Source organism: Thamnophis sirtalis, unplaced genomic scaffold, assembly GCF_051295495.1.
Source record: "Thamnophis sirtalis isolate CommonGarterSnake01/CBP01778 unplaced genomic scaffold, rThaSir2_p1.2 scaffold_3, whole genome shotgun sequence".
NCBI classification, from domain to species: Eukaryota; Metazoa; Chordata; class Lepidosauria; order Squamata; family Natricidae; genus Thamnophis; species Thamnophis sirtalis.
This window is the reverse complement of record NW_028261383.1, coordinates 89277915-89300979: the sequence shown is the minus strand read 5'-3', so window position 1 is coordinate 89300979 and position 23065 is coordinate 89277915. Positions and strand designations below refer to the sequence as shown.

At 39.8% G+C, this 23065-nt stretch overlaps 1 protein-coding gene across 1 annotated transcript in view; it reads left to right on the top strand.

Annotated features, from left to right (window-relative positions):
- CDX1 (caudal type homeobox 1) overlaps positions 1 to 20336 on the top strand; it is a 33971-nt gene extending 13635 nt beyond the window's left edge. Inside the window, exons 2-3 of the mRNA XM_087709457.1 lie at positions 17049 to 17194; positions 18699 to 20336. Of these exons, the coding sequence (XP_087565583.1) occupies positions 17049 to 17194; positions 18699 to 18902 (350 nt within the window). The 3' untranslated portion in view covers positions 18903 to 20336. The remainder of the gene's footprint in view (positions 1 to 17048; positions 17195 to 18698) is intronic.
- The last annotated feature ends 2729 nt before the right edge of the window (positions 20337 to 23065 follow it).

Here is a 23065-nt window from a genome sequence, read left to right as displayed (position 1 = left end):
TTAGGGTTAGGTTAAGGGTTAGGGTTAGGGTTAGAGCGTTAGCGTTACGTTTAGCGTTAGGTTAAGGGTTAGCGTTAGGTTTTTCGTTATGTTAAGGGTTAGGTTTAGGGTTAGGTTTAGGGTTAGGTTAAGGGTTAGGTTTAGGGTTAGGTTTAGGGTTAGGTTTGGGGGGGTTAGGGTAAGGTTTTCGCTTTATTTTTACATTTTTCGATCTTTTCCGTTGCCCTGTGATGACGTCACATACGCGCTTTCATCATCCGCGGTTTTGTCGTCCGCGGTTTTGTGGTAGAACCCTGTAGATCAGGTCTGATGGCTCAGTGGTGAAAGGCACTGAGCTTGAAAGCTGGCAGCCTCGGTTCAAGACCCAAGTGCTGCACAACAGGATGCACGTTCTTTATCCCAGCTCCTGTTCACCTAGCAGTTCAAAAGCATGCAGATATGAGTAGATAAACAGGTATCACTTCAATGGGAAGGTAACAGCATTATGTGCATCTCAGCATATAGTCATGCTGGTCATATGCCCATAGAAATGTCTTTAGACAATGCTGGCTCCTTTGGTTAAGAAATGGATATGGGCCCTGCCCCGTAGAGTTGGACACAATTGTGAAGGAAAAACCTTACATTTACTTTACCTTTAGATCAGATCACTGCTCGTACTTTCATGAAAGTAGATACATACAGTGTCATCAACATTAAATTTAAGTCCTGTTGATTTGTAAGGCATGTTACAGAAGGTAAATGTATTTTATTCTGCTTAGTCTAAATCTAAAGACATGAAAAGACTTTTAATCTGAATATCATCTAACTTTTCTGGGATTTTGGATACACGGAACAAAGATTCCAGCATTTGTGAAGCTTCCAGGAGGGGTTCAGACCTATTCAGATTTGCATAGTTCTTTTACACCTGATTCTTACCTCTCTTTCACACCTGGTTCTAACTACATAGAATTTAGGGTTGTAGTAAAAAAAAAAGTGATTACGAAGCTCAATCTTCCCACTCTTGCTCTAGATAGCGAAATAAAAAATTGTAATAAAGTAATGTAGCAAATATTTAGGAATGCGGGAAATGTTTTCATTTACATTTTAATCTTAATGTTGTGGGCTCAGATCTGAGAATAGTGGAGGGAGCTAAATCTTTCCCATGATTCCTTTCTTACCATTAGGCAAAAATGTAAAGAAAACCAAATACACAACCATCTTGAAGAGGCATGTTTTGATCAGGAAAAATGATTCATAATGCAATGATCATTTCCCACTCCTATTCCATCCATTGATCTAATTACTAAGAGAATATTGGACATCCCTTTCCAAGTATTTGAAATATTTTGGAAAATCTATCTTGTTATGTTACCATCTTATATATAGTTGAACTAAAGTTAGGCTTTTCAAAAGTTTCTAGTATATACTATAGTTTGTTAATAACATTTCTAACATAATAACATTTCAAAAATATTTTTTTTGTCTTATCAAATATATGTTGTTCTCAAATAAATCTCTTCATCCTTAGTGTTTAGTAACCTACATCAATAATTTAATCTTTTTCAACACGATTTGTAAATTATTGGGGGACTTAGAATATTTAAGAAATGTTTCCTTTTGTTGTATAAATTGAAGCTCATGCATAGTTAATGTCCAGTAGCATTTTTCACTTAATGGAATGGAACTCTTAAAGAGGTATAGTTTTTAAAGTAAAAAAAATAGAGTATATTAGCAAGCCAAAATAATTTAGAAGCCCTATAGCGGGGATATTGTAGGTAGATAATTTGATTCTGACCAAAAGAATCCTTTATTGTTGAGAAAAAAATAATTCCCTTATAGCTAGTTACTATTCCTTCACAGATCACCAGGAACCAAACAAATCATAGTTTGAGAATATTTGATCCTGCACTTCCTTTTCTATCTCTGGATAAGCAGATTGTTTAGGCCTTTTGGCCTAGTTCTTTTTCAGCATTGTATAGATTGACCTACTGTATATGCTAGGCAGTGTTACTAGGGTTTTAGATTTCACAAATGAAAGTATGGTGCTGCTGTACTGTTGTCACAAGTAGAACATATGACATATGTCAAAAGTTCCCAGCTAAGGCATTCTGGTCATTTCAATGCAAAATGGTCATTCCATCAAATCACATATCTTAGCACAATAATTATTCTTTTTAATATTATCCACAGAAAATTCATTTTTTTCATATCCTTTTTGTAATAACTACCATATCAGGTATCTTATAAGAAGAAGAAAAATGTAATGATGTATTTTCTCTGACAGTGTAATTCATCTGTGCAGAAGGTATCCCTTCTATGTTCAACAGATCTTATTCCAAAGATCTATGAGAAACATGGATTTGTTTACATCCTTTTGTTCAAATTCAGATTATGGGATGCTGTAGGATTTTCTCTATACCACTTGAGAGAAAAATGGTAGTCTGTCTTTATTACCAGTGATCACATGTGGGCTGCTTTGAAATGATCCCCAATTGATGAAAAAAATATTTTAAAATGATTAGTTATTCACCCTGCTTAACAATTCACTTTTGAGGTGTTTTTCTTTACCTTTTGAGGACATTATGCTGTAGAATGAACTTGTGCCAATTGAGGGCATGTCAAACTTTTCAACTTTCAATTTCCAAACATTAGGGGTGCTCAAAAGTTGTGACATGCCTTGGGATTGTAAAGATATTTGGGTTACTTTAATATAAATTTAGATATGCTTGATAAATAATTACATAAAAATAACTTTTAACATTTTGTTTGTTTTATTTGAATTTGTGCCATGTAGTAGGTGACAGCAGCTAACTGATTTTGGCTGATCTTGAAAAGCGAAGGAGGTTTAATACGTTTTGATGGCAAACCATCAAATTATCTAGAGCTGTAGATCAGATTGAGAAGAAGACATTGACAAACAACTTCTGCATTGCTCCCAAGAAGGCTAGGTAGTTATGTCCAGGTAATCACCAAGAGATGTATTCAACTAGAGTGTTCTTTATAATGAACTAGCGGATAACCCGGTGCTACCCAGGTGTTTATTTATCCCAATCCTCCTTCTATGAATGTCGCCGCATTTTCTAATGTTGGATTTTCCCCTTTACCAGAGGGAGCCCCCTTGTGGAGTACTATGAAGCCATTACCAAAGCAAATCCACAGTGTTGTACAGTAGAAGCCATTTTAAGGCACAACAGGCTGAGGAGTGTTAGGGGTGTCTTATCTCCACACTATTTGTTTCCAGAGAGTAAGTAATCTTATGGGCCAAGTTTGGTTGAAATTGCTTGAGAATCCTCTATATAAGATTACCTAGATTTCAGTTATTTTTTGCTGCAAAAGAAATCCTTCGGAAGTATCACTGCCCATCAATACTATATGCATGTGTTTTAGTATTGCATTCCATATTACTGTAATTTAGATGTGAATGACTATGCATTCTTATGTGGTAATCAGAGTACACATACAACTAAAATTTGTATGTTCCTACAGATGAAGATATACTCTTTGGCAGATTATTGCTTTCTGTTGGATATACAGACATTTCTGGCAAAGGGATGCTTTAAATAATTAACTATGAGAAATGAAATTGTAATGATAGAGTTTCAGGACATTTCTAACTTTTCTGTAGTATGTACCAGTAATTTTGTATCTGACTAGTTTTGGGAAAATTCAAGGAAATGGATTTAAAATGTTGTTTTTATCTTACTATTTTACAGTTGTTTGAGACAGGGATCTAAAAGTGTTTGCAAAGGAAATCATGCAACCATAAACGTATTTAAAGAATTAATAAGGAGGCTTTTCACTAAAATAAAGTATTTGAATTAGCACTGCTAATCTTTTTCTTTGGATTTTCAAGATCCATTCAGGAATTGAGATTATAATTTAATATTATCATTGGATAAGAAAAGTTTGTACCATTTTGTATCTGATCTGCAGCTTGAAAGTACTTCATTTTATTTATTTATTTTGTAGCATTAGTTGGGAATATAAAAGTTCTATCTTCCCATTATCCATCATGACAAAACCACCAATGTCTAATGATACATATTGCTATACAGGTAGTCCTCAATTTACAACAGTGACAGTCCAAAGTTACAATGGCTCTAAAAAAAGTGACATGACCATTTTTCACACTTATAATTCTTGCAGCCTCCCCATGGCAATGTGATTTACATTTGTATGCTTGACAAGTGACTGCATATTTATGACAGTTGTAATGTCCTGGGATCATGTGATCATCTTTTGTGAATGTCTGGCAAGCAAAGTCAATGGGGAAGCTAGATTCACTTAACAACTCTGTTACTAACTTAATAAATGCAACAATTCACTTAACAAGTCTGGCAGGAAAAGTTATAAAATGGGGCAAAACTCAATTAACAAATTTCTCACTTGGCAACATAAATGTTGGGCTCAGTTGTGGTCATAAGCTGAGGACTATCGGTATATAAAAATGGAACTTCATGAAGAATTTTGAATTTTAGATATATACCTCCAGCATTTTTCGAATGAAACAGATGTTGAGAAAAAGCTTCAAAGAGCACAGGGTTATTTTACCTCCTGGTCTACCCCTTTACCCAGAGACCTGGTTACAATCAATTTGTGATTAACTGAGCTGCTCTGATCCCAAAATCACTAAAGAATGCAGTCAGTACCCTTGATCTTGGCTAAAATAATTTCTCTAGAGTGAATTGCTAGGGATAAAGGAACCTGAATGGGTTTCAATTTTTCCACCCCTGTCTATATACTCAGAGGTGATTCTTTTATGGTATGTGAGCATATTAAAGCAGCTTCTTTATCTATTGATAGCTAAGTTGAGCATTATTAGAGTTACACATTAACAAAGGTAATGATAGCTTTACTGCATGGAGACATTAGCCTTCCCTTGATCTCCATTTTGAACTCCTTGCCTCTTGTCTCATTAGTGGATTTATCGGGGCTGATCAAGGGGGTCATTTACCTTTCAGAATTATAGTAAGGTTGAAAAAAGACAAAATAAGTATTCTTGAGTTATCTTTAGATAGTTGGGTGTCAGCAATAAACTTTTCAAAATATACATAAATATATGTATATTTATGGGGGGAGGGAGGGAGGGAGGGGAGAAAGAGAGAGAATTGAGTTCCAGACCTATTATCAGGGGACTAGTTTAATGGGTAAAGAATAAGAGTTAATTAGAAAGCGAAGATTACAGGAGACCCTCTTTGAAGTTAGGGAGTTATATTTATGGGTCTCTACCATATATCTGGATTCTTACTTAAATAAGCAGACTCAAGTAAAATAATGTTTTGTTGGAAATGTCACGCATGTTCATACATGGATTCCTCTCACATGAGATCATCTAGCTGCAAGAATAAGTAAACTACTTATGCAGTGGGACCTTCTGACAAGCAAAGTCAGCAGGGAGTCCAGATTCACTTAGCAACTGTATTACTAATTTAACTACACCAGTGATTCACTTCACAAATGTGGCAAGAAAAGTTGTAAAAAGGAGCAAAGCCCACAACGAATTTATCACTTAGCAACATAGATTCTGGCTCAATTGTGGTAAGCTGAGGCCTCCCTGTATATCTTGTCTTCTGTAAAGAACCAGTATAGGCAGCAATTAAGGAACTGAACTGGTAGGTTTGGAGAAATTACATTCAAATATATTGAAAATCATGGAATTTCCTTTGGTTAATTCTGGACCAATCATTTCTTAGTCCAAATTGTTGTAGAAATAATGACAATTTAGGTCTTTATAATCTCATCTTCAATCAATTTACAGAATACAGAACAACGGAAGGTACCCTGGGGATCTTCTAGTCCAATCCCCTCTTCAAGCAGGAAAACCTATACCATTCTGGACAAATGTCTGTCCAATCTTTTCTTGACAACTCTGGTGATGGAGCACCCACAACTTCTGGAGGCAAGCCATACCACTGATTAATTGCTCTCCTTATCCAGAAATGTCCTCTCAGTTCTAGAATGGATCTCTCCTTGATAGGTTTCTGTCCATTGTTTCTTGTCCTGCCCTCAAGAACTTTGCAGAATAGTTTACCCTTTCTTCTCTGGGACAGCCCTTCAAACACTGGAAAACTATTATCATATCATCCTTAGTCCTTATTTTCACTAGATTAGACACATCCAGTTTCCTCAACCGTTCTTCATATGTTTTAGCCTCCAGACCCCTAATCATCCTTGTTGCTATTCTCTGCACTCTTCTTAGAATCTTAACATCTGTTTGGTATCATGGTGGCCAGAACTGAACAAGGTATTTCAAATATGTTCTTACACTTAGAGCTGAGGTGGTGCAGTGATTAGGTGCAGTACTGCAGGCCACTTCAGCTGACTGTGATCTGCAGTTCAGCGGTTCAAATCTCACCGGCTCAAGGTCGACTCAGCCTTCCATCCTTCAGAGGTGGGTGAAATGACGACCCAGACTGTGGGGGCAAGTTGCTGACTCAATTTGCTAAAAAATTTGTAAACCGCTTAGAGAGGTCTGAAAGCCCTATGAAGTAGTATATAAGTCTAATTAATAAAAATAAATAAATACTTGTACTATGTATGGGAGTACTAATAGTTCACATGAACTTAATACTATTCTGTTAATGCAGTTTAGGACTGCATCATCCCTTTTGGTAGCTGCAGCACACTGCTGGCTCATATGTAAGTGGTTGTCCACTATGTCTCCTAGACTTATCTATGTGTGTTCGGTTGTACATTGTTTTTAGAGCTATTCATGATCGTTCTTGATTTTTTTTGTATTTTTTTGGTTTTTTTAATTGTAAGCTGCCCAGAGTCATTGCAAGTCAGATGGCCTGTCAAACAAAGGAAGGACATTCTTATGCTGCAAATGTTAACAAACATATTTGCTAATGGTTGTTACTGAAGGAATTCTGCAGCAATGCATTTGAAAATCTGTATTAAACTCCAGCTCTTCAACAACTCACTGGCTGCCTCTCCATTCCACAAATTGGATAACCACTAGATGATGGACAAACTCTTACTTTCTTTTGCTACGTAACGGTCAGTAGACCAATAAAAATATTAATATTCATTTTGGAGAAAATATATGGAAGTGCTAAAAAGCATCTCGCAGCCGAACACATTTCTCACACATGATGACTGTATTTGAACTGCAAATTATTTATTGCAATCTAGTTTAGTTTAATTGTCTCTTGAGAAAAAAAGATAGAAGAAGATTGATTGGATGAAGCACTAGCCTGGTATACATTTTCTGTGAAGATTGGTAGTGCCTTTAACTCTTGATAAAGTTGGGATTTAAATCGGAGAAACTGCCTTGCAGTGGCCTTTGCTGCAACAGCAAAAGTGGTTATGCATCTATTTCAAATTAACATTTATTTAGCTACACAATTTAAAGGTCGCCTGTCTTTCAACAATTCTAGGAGATTTACAGTTTATAAAGGTGGGAGGAGGAAGACCAAAAGAAATAATGAATTGCCTCCAAATATATATATCCATCTAGCAAATGCTCATCTTTTATTTTGCCCAAGAACCTGGAAGAATAGCCAGGTCTTTGATATCTTCCTATATGTCATCAGGGTGGGAGCTTCTATGGATTGCTGGGGGTTGTGGGATATTGGTTCAGGGGGCAGGCATTGCTGCACCAGAAAAAGGATGCTTATTGAGTCCCACAAATGACACTATTAACTGATGGATGCCAGAATGGAGTGACTCTGCCTCATTGCAACAGTTGGACAAAAGAATCAGGCAATCCCACAAATAACCAGGCCTTATGCCATAAAGGATTTTATAGGTGATAAACAGCACTTTGAATTGCACCAGAAAGCCAACTGGTAACCAGTGCAGCTCTCATGGAACAATGTGGTCACATGGACATAACAAGATATGTCCATCACTACCCAGTGTGTTGCATCCTGGCCCACCTGTAACTTTGGAAAAGTCTTCAAGAACAGCCCCATGTACAATGTGTTACATAATCCATTCATATATTAGCTAAGAATTACCTGAAAGGCCTCCTGATAACAAGAATGGGTGCATCCGATGTACTTGGATCTCCTGGTTCAAGAAGGGGTGCATCTGATATATCTACACGAAGACCCTCTTGGGCACAGTTACCACCTGTCCTTTGGTGGATTGTGAGTCCAATGGGAGCCTCATATTGCATACTGAATTTGTGCAATCTGATGATACCTGGCACTGAACGAATACATTACCTTCCTCAGGGCATTTAAATGGAAGGATGGGTGTTGAACAACATGACATCCCCCCAAGTGGGCGGCTGTGGATTTGACTCTCCCCCTGCTAATAATGAATGAAACTGGCCACTAAGAAAGGAGGACCTTTGTAACCCACCCACCCGTGCAAACCTTGTAGCCAGTCAAGAAGAATAACATGATTGATGGTATCAAAAACTGCTAAGAGATCAGGGAACACAAAGATGGACACATTACTCCCACTACCCCCATCCTAATTTGGCTCAGCTCATCAGCAAGTGCAACCAATGCTATGTCTGAATTGTGATCCAGCCTGAAACCTGACTGAAATGGATCCAGCTAATCCATTCACCTCCATGATCAAAGTCTAGTCACCTTCTCAGCAACTTTCTCTAAAAAAGGGAAGATTGGAGACTGGATGGAAATTATCCAGAATTATTTGGATCCAGCAATGGCTTTTTGAGGAGCAGACACACCATGACCTTATTCAAGACGAAGGACAAACTCTTTCCACAAAGAAGCAGGTATCACTGCATCGTTATGTTTTTCTGCTCTCATTGGAACTGTTTAGCCCTTTTGTGTTTTTTCCCATGGTTACCATTACTTTTGTTGCAAGATTAAAAACTGCAAGGACAACAGAAATTTGATAATTTACATGTTTCCTGCTTTGCACTTCCATTGTATAAAAAGAAGCAACTATTACAGAAACACTTGATTATTCAGCCTTTCATCAATTTCTACTTCAATGTTCACTTTTGAAAATTGGAATCTTGAGATTTTGACAAAGGAATCCAAATAGTTGAATCTTTGGCTTCCGCTGTAACATTTTGCATCCCAAGAACCTTCTCCTGTGCCTGTCAATCAACAAACTTTTTCCAGTGAAAAGCAATAGTGATCCTGATAAATGAAAAGGGAATCCACAAATTACACATCTCTTTGACACAATCTATGGGACTTGGCTAAGTGGAGCTCCTTCCTCTTTCTATGATCCTGGCAAAAGCTCACGGATATTATGAAATATAAATAGGACAGAGTGCAGTAAACAGTCTTGAGGGCAGTAAACACACGCAATACTAATGAAGGGCTGCTGAGTCTTATCTTCTATATGTACATGATACTCCCATCATATTGGTGCAATAAGGAAAAATGCCTACCGACCTATTGAAAAAGCCCATGTTGGAAGTTTCACATGACTGCATTGATCCTAAGGGTATCTGTGTAATAACTACGGGGACAACTATGTCAGTTTGGATTCAGTTCAGATTCAGATTCAGTTTATTGGCCCAGGCCCAATTCTGGTCTGCATGAATAAAGGATCTTGCCTTTGATCCTTGCTTGATCCGAACCAATTTCATTGTATTTAAGTACAATGACAATAAAGATTATGCTTTGTGAAATGCCGTAGTGGTCAATTCTCTCCCTGTTCCTACATATTTAACATCTTTATGAGGCTGCTGAGTGAGGTAATTTATCAGCATGGGATTAGGAACCTTTAGTGCATTCATGAAACTCAGTTATACTGTTTATCTCAAACTTGGCTAGCCAAGCTTAGAGGTCCTATCTCACTATGGGATTGTGATGAAGAAAAACAGATGAGGCTCAACCCTAGAAGAGGCTATGGATTTTGGGACCACCCGGGTTTGGAAACTTTTTATCTTTAGTTCTTCATGGGGTTGCATTGCCCCATGGAGACCAGCTTCACATTTTGGCGGCCCACTTTTCAGCTCATACTTAAAAAGCAGAGGTAGCAGTGACTTGGAGGACCTTTGCACAAATCTAGCTCATGCACCAATTTCTCAATTGAGAGGCTCTACTTGTAGTCACTCATGCCTTAGTCACTGCATCTTGATTACAGCAATGTGCTCAACCTGGGGCTGCTCCTGAAGACTTCTTGGAAACTACAGTTAGTCCAGGAAACAGTGGTGCAAATAGTTATGGGTACAAAGTAATTATGAGATTCCTTCAAAATGCATATGCAATACTTCTATTTTATAAATTGTACTGGTTGCCAGAGGGTTCCCATGTGCAATGCGAGGTGTTGGTTGTCACATATAATGTATCATCATTGTCATTTGTTGCTTTTAAACATGTGCACTATCTGACTGAGTCGTCATACAGCTTTATATATATGTTTTTTTATTTACTAGTTTAAATAAATACACAAAGGCATGTATTTATGCATATTCTATAAATGCACATTATTTGTTTGATGCAAGAAGGGAAAAAAGGAACTGATTAGCTTGGGCTTGGTTGTTTGACTAGAAAGTAACATATTTCCTCTGGGCTGATCACTTGCCACCTGTTGCTACAATTTTATTACTAATAGCTAATAGCTGATCTGTCATAAATCATGTAACTGGGCACCATGTCATAAATCACGTAACTGGGCACCATTTCTCCTTCTGACACTATTCTTTCAGTTTCTCAAGTGTTTTATGCCAATTCAGCAGCAATTATGAGATAGGTCGTTTTTATCATCCCATTTTAGTTTTTCTACTACATGAAAGTTCATATAGTATTGACATATTAGCTTTTCTCCTCTTTGCGCCAAGAAGTCCCATCCCAGCATAGGTTGTCATGCGCTTATACTTGGGTATTTAAAGAACACCACTAATGGAGCCACATTCATGAAAAGATTGATCATTTAGCTCATAGGTGTCAAACCCGATCATGTCATGGGCCAGATTGTGACTTTTTTGCCTTGGCAAACCCGGAGTGGGCATGGCCTGCATATGACACATCCAGCCTGTGGACTGCCAGTTTGATCTAGCTTGATGATTAATTCTCCTGCACTGAGGGTAACATATTCACCATCAGATTTTTTTGCAATCACTATAATACTTTTACAACTGAATCCAATATTAAAAATGTGGATCATTTGAGTATAAAGGTAAAGATTCCACTTGCACATATGTGCTAGTCGTTCCAGACTCTGGGGGGGGCGGGCAATCTACCAATCATGATACAACCACACATCCAATCAATCCACTTGCTGAAATGGGGCCAGCACTCCCCACCCAACCCCACCAAGGTTTGTAGAGAGACGTCAGCTCCAATCACGCTTTAAGCCCAAAACACCAGCCTGAAGATGGGGAGTGAGACCTCACTGAAATGTTGCCAAGACAATCCCAATCTTACATGGGAAAAGACCAGAATACAACAAGACTATATATGTCTGTGTGTGTGTGTGTGTGTTCTATTTGTGCTGATAAATAAATAAATGGAGACTAGTATAGATCTATTTCAAGCTATTTAGCTCTCATTAGCTAGCCATACCCTTACTGGGATTCGAACCTGTGCTGTATTGCATCTTAGGCAGAGGTCTTAACCATTAAGCCACAGGTCCTCCTCCTTATCAGCTTGAGCCAGGGAGGTAGGTATATATTTAGTGTCACAACCTCTGGTATGCCCCAATTATGGGAGGAAGCTAACTGCTTCCATTCTCTGTCCATCGGCTCGTCACAAGAGTCCATCACGACAGAAACCCAATATTTTTACTGTTGCCTTTGTTACACATTTGTGTTCTATTTGTGCTGATAAATAAAGAGATACAAACATACAAGCATACACACACACACACACACACACACACACACACATCTTCGGCGAGGTCCCACTCGGAGCTGCCGTCTTTCTATAAATCTTGGTGGGGGTGTGTGGAGTGCTGGCTTTGTTGCTGTAAGTGGGTTGATTGGCTGTGTAGTTGCATCCTGATTAGTAGATGGAGTTGTTGTGTGTAGATTGGTCAGCTATTTCGTATCCTCCTGTGTGGCTGAGGTGCGGCTGTGTGTCCATTGCCTACCAGACATCTGGAAACCAGCCCTAGTCAACAAGTGAGCCCCACCCACCACCCAGGCCGTTACAACACAAAACAACAACAGACACACAGCCAGCAATAATCAGCACCAATCTACCAATCATGATACAACTACACAGCCAATCAATCCGCTTACTGAAACAAAGCCAGCACTGCACACACCCCACCAAGACTTATAGAAAGACGGCAGCTCCAACCACACTTTATGATATGCCATATACTAAATAAATGCAAAATAGCTTGAATGGAATGGCATGTTATAAACTAATGCTAAGTTTTTCCAATCCTTATGAATAAACTAACACAGATTTGAAACTAGGCGGAACAGTAGCAGCCATTTAAGTTCTTTTTTTGCCTTTCTTGCATATGTTGCATTCTTCTCCAGAGCACTGGTGCTTAATATTACAGCCCCTCATTGCTTGCAGTGGTTAGTGGAGTCTCAAGGCTTGTTATGTCCCCTTAACACTGGCTGGAAATCATTTGCTAGCTATTCTTTAAAGATATGCCATCAAGATACAACCTTTGTCTCATCCCCCCACTCATAGTTAAGATTTTCTAACTTCATATTTATCTGATCCAATGTTAAAGGGGTTTTCCATTTCCCCCCAGCACAACTATTAAATGTGTGTAATTCCAATGCTCTATTGGAGACCATGGTGATGGTGTGCTCAGCAACTTTTAGCTTCTGCAAACTATCCCTTTTATTTTGGGATAAAGAAAGATCAAGCATTGGGCAATGATTTTTCACAGCATTGGTTAGGCATTATACAGGGTTCTTATTATTCCAGTCAAATTAATGCAAGATTGGGAGATGCACGTAAAAAAAGAATAAATCACTTAAGAGCAGTGTCTGTGTGAAGCAGGAATTGAGCATCCACCAACTATCCTATCAGTTGATTTGGACAGAGCAAAAAAGACAATGAGAAAGAGAGCAAAATTGTGAAAAACAGAAAGTTGATAGAGGACAAGATATAAGAGAAAGACAAAGAAAAAGCTATGGAGGGAGGAAGAGAAGTGATGAACAAGGGACTGTGATAGACTAATGCGATAGAGCAAGAGAGAAACCTACTGGGCGCAAGGGAGATCATGAAAGAAAAAAAAAGAATGTGAGAGGGATCTTCTAATCTACAAGGTAGGTGGGGGCTTCCCAGTAAAGTAGAAGAGAACAGCCTTTGGGTAAACAGCCTTCTTCACTCACACATCCCTTCAAAATTAGCTACAGTATTAATTCAACAATATGAGTGGCAGCTGGGAAGCAGGAGAGTCAGAAAATCACCACCCAGCTCAAGGATCAGGTTCCAATAAATCAGGTTCCAATATACCCTGCACTCCTAGAACGCTTCTGGTATATTCTCGCACCCCTTAAAAATAAATAATTATATGCCTATACCGTAATTACAAATATGTATGTATGTATGTATGTATGTATGTATGTATGTATGTATGTATGTATATTTCGTCAAGAGCCAAGGTGGCGCAGTGGGTAGAGTGCAGTACTGGAGGCCACTTCAGCTGACTGCTAGTTCAACAGTTCGGCTGTTCAAATCTCACCCGCTCAGGGTTGACTCAGCCTTCCTTCCTTCCGAGGTGGGTAAAATGAGGACCCAGACTGTGGGGGCAATATGCTGACTCTGTAAACCGCTTAGAGAGGGCTGCTATTGCTATTTGTGTGTGTATGTGTGTGTATATATATACATATATGTGTTTGTGTGTGTGTATACATATAAACACATACATACATACATACATACATACATACATACATACATACATACAATAATTTTGAAACTTCTAAACTCAGGTTTTCGCACCACCACAACCCGGAATATCATATCACACCTCTGGTTCGGAACCCCTGTGGTAGGTGGATAAATCCATGATCTAGCTATCCGTCAAAACCTGTTTCCTTCCCAGTCCTATAATAAGGAGAGCAATTAATGAATTCTTCTCCTAATGGAAGAAAACCCACCAACAGTTACGTGTGTGTGTGTGTGTGTGTGTGTGTGTGTGTGTGTGTGTGTTGGTCCAGCCAGTCAGCCAACTGGGCTTTTCTTTGCTTGGTCCCATGTTACTGTAAAGCTGTCAAGCCAGCACTGCTCAAGGCAGAACACACATTCCCTGTTCGGGCAGAGTAAATTATGCTGGCCTACTTTTGTGTCCTTTTGCTAAATGGGGAAAAAAAGCATGTTAAATCAATGGTCCTAGTCAAGGCTTTTCCCCATTACCCACAGGATGTTGGTTATGGATAAAAATGTTGATGATTAATTCTGAAACCCACCACATCAATTTCCAAATATTAGAACATTAGAGGGTGCTCAAAAGTTGTGACATGCCTTGGGGGCTGTAATGGTATTTTGGTTATTTTTATATAATTTAGATGTGCTTGGTAAGTAACTACATAAATATAACTTTTTAATATTTTGTTTATTTCATTTACAAAATATTGAGTGTATTTAGCTATTTTATCAGTTTTGGTTTTTTTGAGTAGGTGCTTCAGGGGCTTCTCTTCTATGCTTTTCTAAAGGGGCTTAATTCATCTTGAAGGATAAGGCTTTCAATTGGGATTGCTCTCAGATTCAGCTTTGACATACTGTACATGCAAAAGTATTCAGGTTCATTCAGTGATATGTAACATCTTCTCTCAACGTGTATTACAGTAGAAATTATGACTGTCTTGGAAAGGGATAACCGTTTCATTTATTAGTTTTTTTGGCAGGAGCAATGCAGTTTTAAGATTTCTAGCAGCTAGGATTAATTGGAGCCAATACTTTGAACATATTGGAACCCTTTCAATAGTGGGAACATCTCCTTGGAAACAAGCAAAGCATTAATGATTGTTGCAGTCATTTGTAGAAGTGTCCATCTAAGACAGGAACATCAAAGACCAATGATTTCCCTTTTATTGCCAGACAAATATCTCTTAGTTTTCCTAAGCATTTTAATCTTTTAAAAATATGTATTGTTTTAAAAAGAACTGATCCTTGAATTAGAATGTGTGAAGATTATATATAAATAAAGATATTTACAAGCTGTTGTACTAGAAATATTTCTGAATGACAGCATAAGCCTTTAATATGATCTGCGTATTTTCATTTCTTTTCCGGGCATCTTTTATTCCTCTGGCTTGAAATTTTCTTCCTACTCAAAATCTGTTTCAATTACTTTACCTTTCCTGTCTCGCTTGAATTTTACAGCTTTTGTGTGAGGTTATTTGCCTTGCTGTGAAAATTACACTGGGGAAATATGATGGCATACAAGGACACTTTGTGAAATGCTTGCATCTCTTGGAGTTATGGAAACTGCATAAAGAAGCTGTCAACGTTGGTGAAGTCATTCAATTAGTCTATCTCTTCAATCAGTGTACCAGGCCTTGGGCCTGCTTCCCACCCCTACTGCCCCATCACAATTCTGTCCATCATATTTTTTCATATATTGCCTTTGTCAAGCACCTGATCTGCTTAAGTAGTCTTTCAAAATGGAAGCTACATAACGCTGTCCTGGCCTTCCTACATGGAGGCTTTGTGGCATGCTGTCCCAGAAGTGGGCCTATTTTGGGATCAGCCACAATTCATTACATCTGCTAAAAAATGGTGCCTACTTTGGAATGGTGCTACGTGACCTCTGTATAGGGAGAGCCAAGGGAGAGAATCGGTTAACTCTTCTTCCCAGACATGATGTCTGAGATTACTTGTACTGCTTCTTTTATAGGCTTGTCTTTCATGAGGATACACAGAGTATTTTATCGCACGTTACTTATAATAAGGCTTCACAGACTCAAATTGGACAGTCTGTGAGAATATAGGATTCCACGTGGTTCTGTTCATTTGTGAAAAAATTAATCTGAAGTAGTTTTAAATACTCACAAATCCAATAGAGGATTCAAGAGCTTCTGGGGCAATTTATATTTAAAGAGTTGAAAACGTTCTGTTTTGTTATCAGTATGCATAATAAATAACAAAGAACATTCTCAGTTCTCTGTGTGTCAGTTGTTATGTAACTCCAACAGCATTTCTAACACTAAAAAAGAAAAATAGTGGTTTCAAGAGACTCTTGGTCTTTTTAAAAAGGAAAATAACACCCCTCTAAATTGTATAATGTAGAGAAAAAAATGCTTTAATATATATATATGTGAAATATATGATATAAATAATTACACTGGAATCTTTCATATGAATACACCTGACCAAACTGTATGTCTATATATACAATGAAACCAAATTGTTCCTGGTTGTCCTTTTCTTCTCTTTCCTTCTATCCTTCCCAGCATTAGAGCTTTGTCCAGAGAGCAAGATCTTTGCATATTGTCTCCAGAGTTAGATGAATTGAGTCTGGTCATTTGTGCCTTGAGTGAAGAACTTTGGAATTGATTTGTATCATGGTCCATTTGTTTGTTCCCTTAGTTGCCCACAGTATCCTCAGGAGTCTTCTCCAACCCCAAAATCAGAAGTGTCAATAGTCATCTTACCTGCATCTTCAAAATCCGTTACTTATTTTTTTTAAAAAAAAAATAGAGAAAGATTGTAGTAAAATTAATAAGGTGCAGCTAGAGAGAATATCTGAATCATAGCACTGGAAAATAGCATGTGAGAATTGGCATCTGGATGACTACTAGACTTCTAGAAAGACTCACCACATCATGTAGCAGCCAGTCACAAAGTTTCATTTTATATATACATTTCTATGTATTATCTGAAGTACCATAAGAGCAATCTTTATTCTATATATACAAATATACAAATATATCTCCTAAACTTGGAGGTGGAACAGAAAAAAATGCTGGTAAGATGCAAGCAGTCTCTGTGTCACACTTTCTGCATGTTTTGAATAAGAATTTGATTTTTTTTTAAAAGAATAAAAACTGGGACGAGTGGAGTACAAAATATATGGCCCTTAATTTTCAGAAAGTGGGTATTCACTACCCAAACAACATATTGTTGCAGTATTTCTCCCATCCCCTCGATTTCCTCTACTTCCTGCTATTTCACACTCATATCGTCCTTCCTTATTATTATGGCCTCAATTGCCTGACATATTTTATATCTAGATACTTAACATCATGTACAACTGTTTGTTTTTGTTAGGCAAGACCAGAACAAAAGACAAGTACCGTGTTGTATATACAGACCACCAGCGGCTGGAACTGGAGAAGGAATTCCACTACAGTCGCTATATCACCATCCGGCGGAAAGCAGAGCTGGCAGCAGCCCTTGGACTCACTGAGCGGCAGGTGAGTGCTGCAGAGACTCATCCAGGTGCAAACCATCACCCCGTTTTTAAATTACACAGGCTTATTAAGCAGAGCTGCCAGGGTAAATATAAAGGGATATTTACTATCATGTTTGTATCATACATACAAACAAAAATTTATGTTCATTTGGAAATGAATGAATGGACTTTTAGATAAGCATGAAGAATTTGTTTGATTCTCATTTTAATTGCTTCCTGAACCATTATATGAATAAAAGTTCATACATATAAAAGTTCATAAAAGTTCACGGGATAAAATACCACCAGTATGCGGACGATACTCAGTTGTATCTGTCCGCCCCGTGCCAACTCAATGAAGCAGTGGACGTGATGAACCAGGGCCTTGAAGCTGTTAGGGACTGGATGAGGGCTAACAAACTCGTGCTCAACCCAGATAAGACCGAGTGGCTGTTGTGTTTCCCTCCCACTAATTCGGCAAGTATTCCATCTCTCAGGCTGGGGGGTCAAACACTACGCCCCTCAGACAGGGTCCGCAACTTGGGAGTCCTCCTGGACCTACAGCTGACTTTTGAACACCATTTGTCAGCTGTGACCAGGGGGGCATTTGCCCAGGTTCGCCTGGTGCATCAGTTGCGCCCCTACCTGAACTGGGAGGCTCTCACAACAGTCACTCGTGCCCTTGTGACCTCTAGGCTGGAGTACTGCAATGTGCTCTACATGGGGCTGCCCTTGAAGAGTATTCGGCGACTTCAGCTAGTCCAGAATGCGGCCGCGCAAGCGATTGTGGGTGCACCTCGCTTCACCCACATAACACCTATCCTCCGCGAGCTGCACTGGCTACCTGTCGATCTCCGGGTACGCTTCAAGGTGCTACTTGTCACCCATAAAGCCCTTCATGGTAGTGGATCTGGGTACTTGAGAGACCGCCTACTGCCAATCACCTCCACTCGACCTATTAGATCCCATAGATTAGGCCTCCTCCGAGTCCCATCTGCCGGTCAATGTCGACTGGCAACCACGCGGAGGAGGGCCTTCTCGGTGGCAGCTCCGACCCTATGGAACGATCTCCCCGTGGAGATTCGTACCCTCACCACCCTCCAGACCTTCCGCACAGCCCTCAAAATCTGGCTATCCCGTAAGGCCTGGGGCTAAAGACTGTAACCCACCCGAATGGTATGAATGTTGTGTTTTTTAATGACGTACTGTCCTACGTGTTAAATGTTTGTTCCCCCCCCCCTTTTCGAGTTGTAAGCCGCCCTGAGTCCCCCCAGGGAAAAGGGCGGCATATAAATAAACTTCTCAAATCTCTCAAATCTCAAAAGTGCACTCATATTTCAATAGGCACACTTTTCTGAAATTTGCAAAGCAGTTCCTCTGCAATATTTATCTAAAGATCCATTCTGTTCCTCTGTGAAAATATGTAACCACTTCACCAATCATTCATATTAACGGTAAACTATGATAGATTAAGAGGAACTGTTTTCTTAAGTTCCTAATCTTATTGCCTTCATTTGTCCCTGCAGGTGAAAATCTGGTTCCAGAACCGGCGAGCAAAGGAGAGGAAAGTGAACAAGAAGAAGATGCAGCAGCAAACACAGCCTGCCAGTACAACCACACCTACCCCACCAGCGGTCTGCACTCCAGGCCCTATAGGCGGCATCTGCAGCAGCACCACCAATCTAGTTTCCACCTCCCCAATGACTATCAAGGAAGAATTTATGCCTTGAACTCAGCCTTTCCATTACATCTCCAAACTAACCTACCCAGAATGATATGGATTTCCCTCAGAGTCAAACTTACTTGTCAGACTCTCAACCAAGTAGCTTTTTCTATATGCTACTCTACTGGACAAATATAATCAACTCATTCCTAGGAGTTAAAACCAAATAGGCCTCTGTGGCTATTAGAGAAAGACTTGCTGTTGTCTCAGACAAGGGAGGAATCATGGGTGTTTGGGAAGAAAGAAACAAGGAAGCAGAGTACTTAAAAAATATATCTGGATCTTCATCTGAACAGGATCAGAATTATAGAGTCAGATGATTCACAAGTTTAATTAATTGTTAAATTATATTTTGTCAGCCTCTGGTCATTACTCAGGCCTTGTGATGTGGGTCAAAAAGGCAGGAGCCAAGTGACTTATTTCAAGCCAAATTATAGGTCAGGTCAGATGATAGAAACTGAGCCCCGGTTTTACATACTATACAGTATGTATACTATTAGGAACTAAAGTCATATTAAAGGCTAAGTAGGCAAGAAATACAGACAAACAAGATTGTGAGAAACTAGCCTCAAGAGAAATAAGTAAGTAAGTAAGTTATCGGCTTCCACAAAACAGGGTCTCTTAGAATGCCAAAAGTCCAACATTGTTTTCTTGAAAATTTTATTCATGCCTCTATTCCATATCAAAGACATCTGACTTGGTGTGAGACACTTAGGTTATAGCAGAGGTGAGTTGCTCCCAGTTCAGCCCAGATTGTGTGAACCGGTAGTGGCAGCGGGAGGCTCTGCCCACCCACCCGGATGCTTCTGTGTGTGTGCGAGTGTGCTTGAACTGGTAGTAAAAAATTGGCAACCCACCACTGCTCATATTTTTCCTAATTCCTCCCACCATATTCCTGCACAGTGTTTCAGCGTTGAGGATAAGAGCTTGGATTGCTGTTCTGACCCCCTCCTCCATCCATTAATGAAAGCCGAGACAAGCTTAAATGGAATGTCCTTTAATAACAAAACCAGAATATCGGTGGCTGAAAGCCAAACAAACAAACAGATATGGACCTTGGCAGCAAGTCTGACAAATCTCGGCAGCAACTCAGACAAATCTTGGCAGCAATCCAATCTGCCAAGTTAGTTTCTCTTTAGTCAAAGTGTTGACTTCTGCAAGAAAGGTGTGGCACAAGCAGTCTTTTTTATAGTCTGGAGAGGAGCCTAATGACCACCAGACATTTATCTGAGAGGCCCTTGATGCTTTCTGAGTTTGCTTGTTTCCATGCAGACACTTCATTACCCAAACTAGGTAACACCATCAGTGCTAGTATGATTTATCTGTGACTGCCTCAGCAGTCAAGTGTTCCATCTCTCAGGCTGGGGGGTCAAACAGTACGCCCCTCAGACAGGGTTCGCAATTTGGGAGTCCTCCTGGACCCACAGCTGACTTTTGAACACCACTTGTCGGCTGTGACCAGGGGGGCATTTGCACAGGTTCACCTGGTACACCAGTTGCGTCCCTACCTGAACCGGGAGGCTCTCACAACAGTCACTCGTGCCCTTGTGACCTCTAGACTGGACTACTGCAACGTGCTCTACATGGGACAGCCCTTGAAGAGCATTCGGCGACTTCAGCTTGTCCAGAATGCAGCCGCGCGAGCGATCGTGGGTGCACCTCGGTTCACCCACGTAACACCTATCCTCCGCGAGCTGCACTGGCTGCCTATTGGTCTCCGGATACGCTTCAAGGCGCTAGTCGTCACTTATAAAGCCCTACATGGTATTGGACCTGGGTACTTGAGAGACCGCCTGCTGCCAATTACCTCCACTAGACCGATTAGATCCCACAGATTAGGCCTCCTCCGAATTCCATCTGCCGGCCAGTGTCGACTGGCGACTACTCGGAGGAGAGCCTTCTCTGTGGCTGCTCCGACCCTCTGGAACAAACTCCCCGTGGAGATTCGAACCCTCACCACCCTCCAGGCCTTCCGCAAAGCCCTTAAAACCTGGCTGTTCCGACAGGCCTGGGGCTAAAGAACTGTTGCCCCCGTCTCGAATTGGTATGACTGTTGTGTTTTTAATCATGCATTGTTTTTTTTAATGTCGTTTTAAATTCTTGTTTGTATCCCCCTTCCCTGGTTGAGTTGTGAGCCGCCCTGAGTCCCCTTCGGGGGAAAAGGGCAGCATATAAATAAAATTAACATTCAACATTCAACATATTCCTGTACTAGTGAGGGTTTTGGCACCTGCTGCTCCATATCATATGGGGCAGCCCTGAAGAAAGGCTGACCTAAAGCTTCCCTGACTGTAAAACATAGGAACTCAGTGTGCTTCATCATCATGGTCAGCAATTTTAATGGTATGTTGGAAAGATAGTGGGTGATGAGTGAAAAAGATTCTGCTTGGAGAATGGTCAGATATGAGACAGCATAAACCTGTAGCTGTTTAGTGGGTGGAGCTAGATGCTCAGAAGGGACTCACCTTAGTTTTTCGGGCTGTAAAGGAGACTGTGGGAGAATTTTACTTTCAGACTTTGCAAGATTCTGTTCTATAGCTTTACAATAAAGTAGAATTAGTTTATCTGGTTGTGTTTCCTGTCTGGTCTACCTGGTAAAGATGACTGCAGTGCACTTCATATGTGTAAATCCAATCATTGTGGGGTTTGTAAATATATTATAAGGCATAATATTATGTGCCAACTAGGCCACTATGTTTATTTAAGAAGCATGGTTTAAAACAATGCCTTCCCACCATGTGGGGACTCAATCATGATTTCCCTATATGAAGAAAGCAGCAGAATGAATCAATAAGACCAGGACTCCATTTTTCACTGACTTGCTCTGCTACCAGTACTCTAATCAAACTTGTAGAAAATTTCACCAGTTCTTTAAAATGAATGGGGCATCTTCTTTGTATGATTATAGCTGACAGAAGAGGGCATAGCCTCAAAATGGAATTCTCAAAAGAAAACCAACTTATTCCCCCCTTATACTTTTGGCTGATTTCCATTAATAGCAATATTGTATGCAGCAGAGATGCGGAAAATGTACATTAGCTGGATTCACCCATTGCGTTAATCCAGGGATGGGTTCTGGCTTCTGTTACTGCTGGTTTGCTCAGGGTCGTGCTTTGCGTGCATGCTTGATACACGCTATGTGCGCATGTGCAGTAGTAAAAAAATGCTTCTGCACATGCTCAGAAGCAAAAAAACAAGATGGCGCCTATGGCACAGCCGATAGAATCAGTTCGGGGGTGTGTCTGGCCAAGTTATTACCTACTTGGCCAAACCGGTCCAAACCAGTAGGAACCCACCTTTGTATTAATCCATGGTTTGAAGAACAAGCACCAATGGCAGACCACAATGACTGAGTTTACACAAACAACAGTGGTGGCAAGCTATAGTGGCAGAGTTTACCTGTTGGCAAAACAAAAACTAAATTATTAAACAAGTAAACCACAATATTGCTTAACATGGTGTGTGAACCCAGCCTATGAAATGAAACTAGTAGTGATCAAGAAAGTCATTAAGTCTATTCTTCCAATTGACTCTCCCTGTTGAAAAGCCAGCCGGGAAGATTGTAAATCATAATCACATGACTGCAAGGTGCTGTAATTGTTATAGATGTGAACCAGTTGCTGAAGTGCTTGAATTGTGATCACGTGACCATGGGAATATTGTGATGGTAATAACTTCAAGGACAGATAAGTCACTTTTTCCAAGTCCATTGTAACTTCAAACTCTTGTTAAATGAAGATCGTAAATTGAGGATTATCTGCAGCTGATTGGTTGATTTTCTTCAGGAGTGAAACTCAGCAGGGTCTGACAGGTTCTGGAGAACAGGTAGCTGAAATTTTGAGTAGTTCGAAGAACTGGCAAATACCACCTCTGGCTGTCCCACGAGTGGGGAGAGACTAGGGATTTTGCAGTATCCTTCCCCTGACATGCCACCAAGCTATGTCCACAGAACCGGTAGTAAAAAAAATTGAATTTCACCACTGACTTTTTTTCTTTCACCCTCTTGATATATATTTGGTTTTGAACTAATTGCTTTCTTCTTGTAGACTGCCTTACTCTTTTTCCTCAACTTCATGATCTGCAGAACTTGGTAGCAAAAGCATGTTTATGTTTCTCCATTATGCCTTTTCAAGTTTGTCTCATGTTTTTAAGATAGTTTTATAAGCCTAA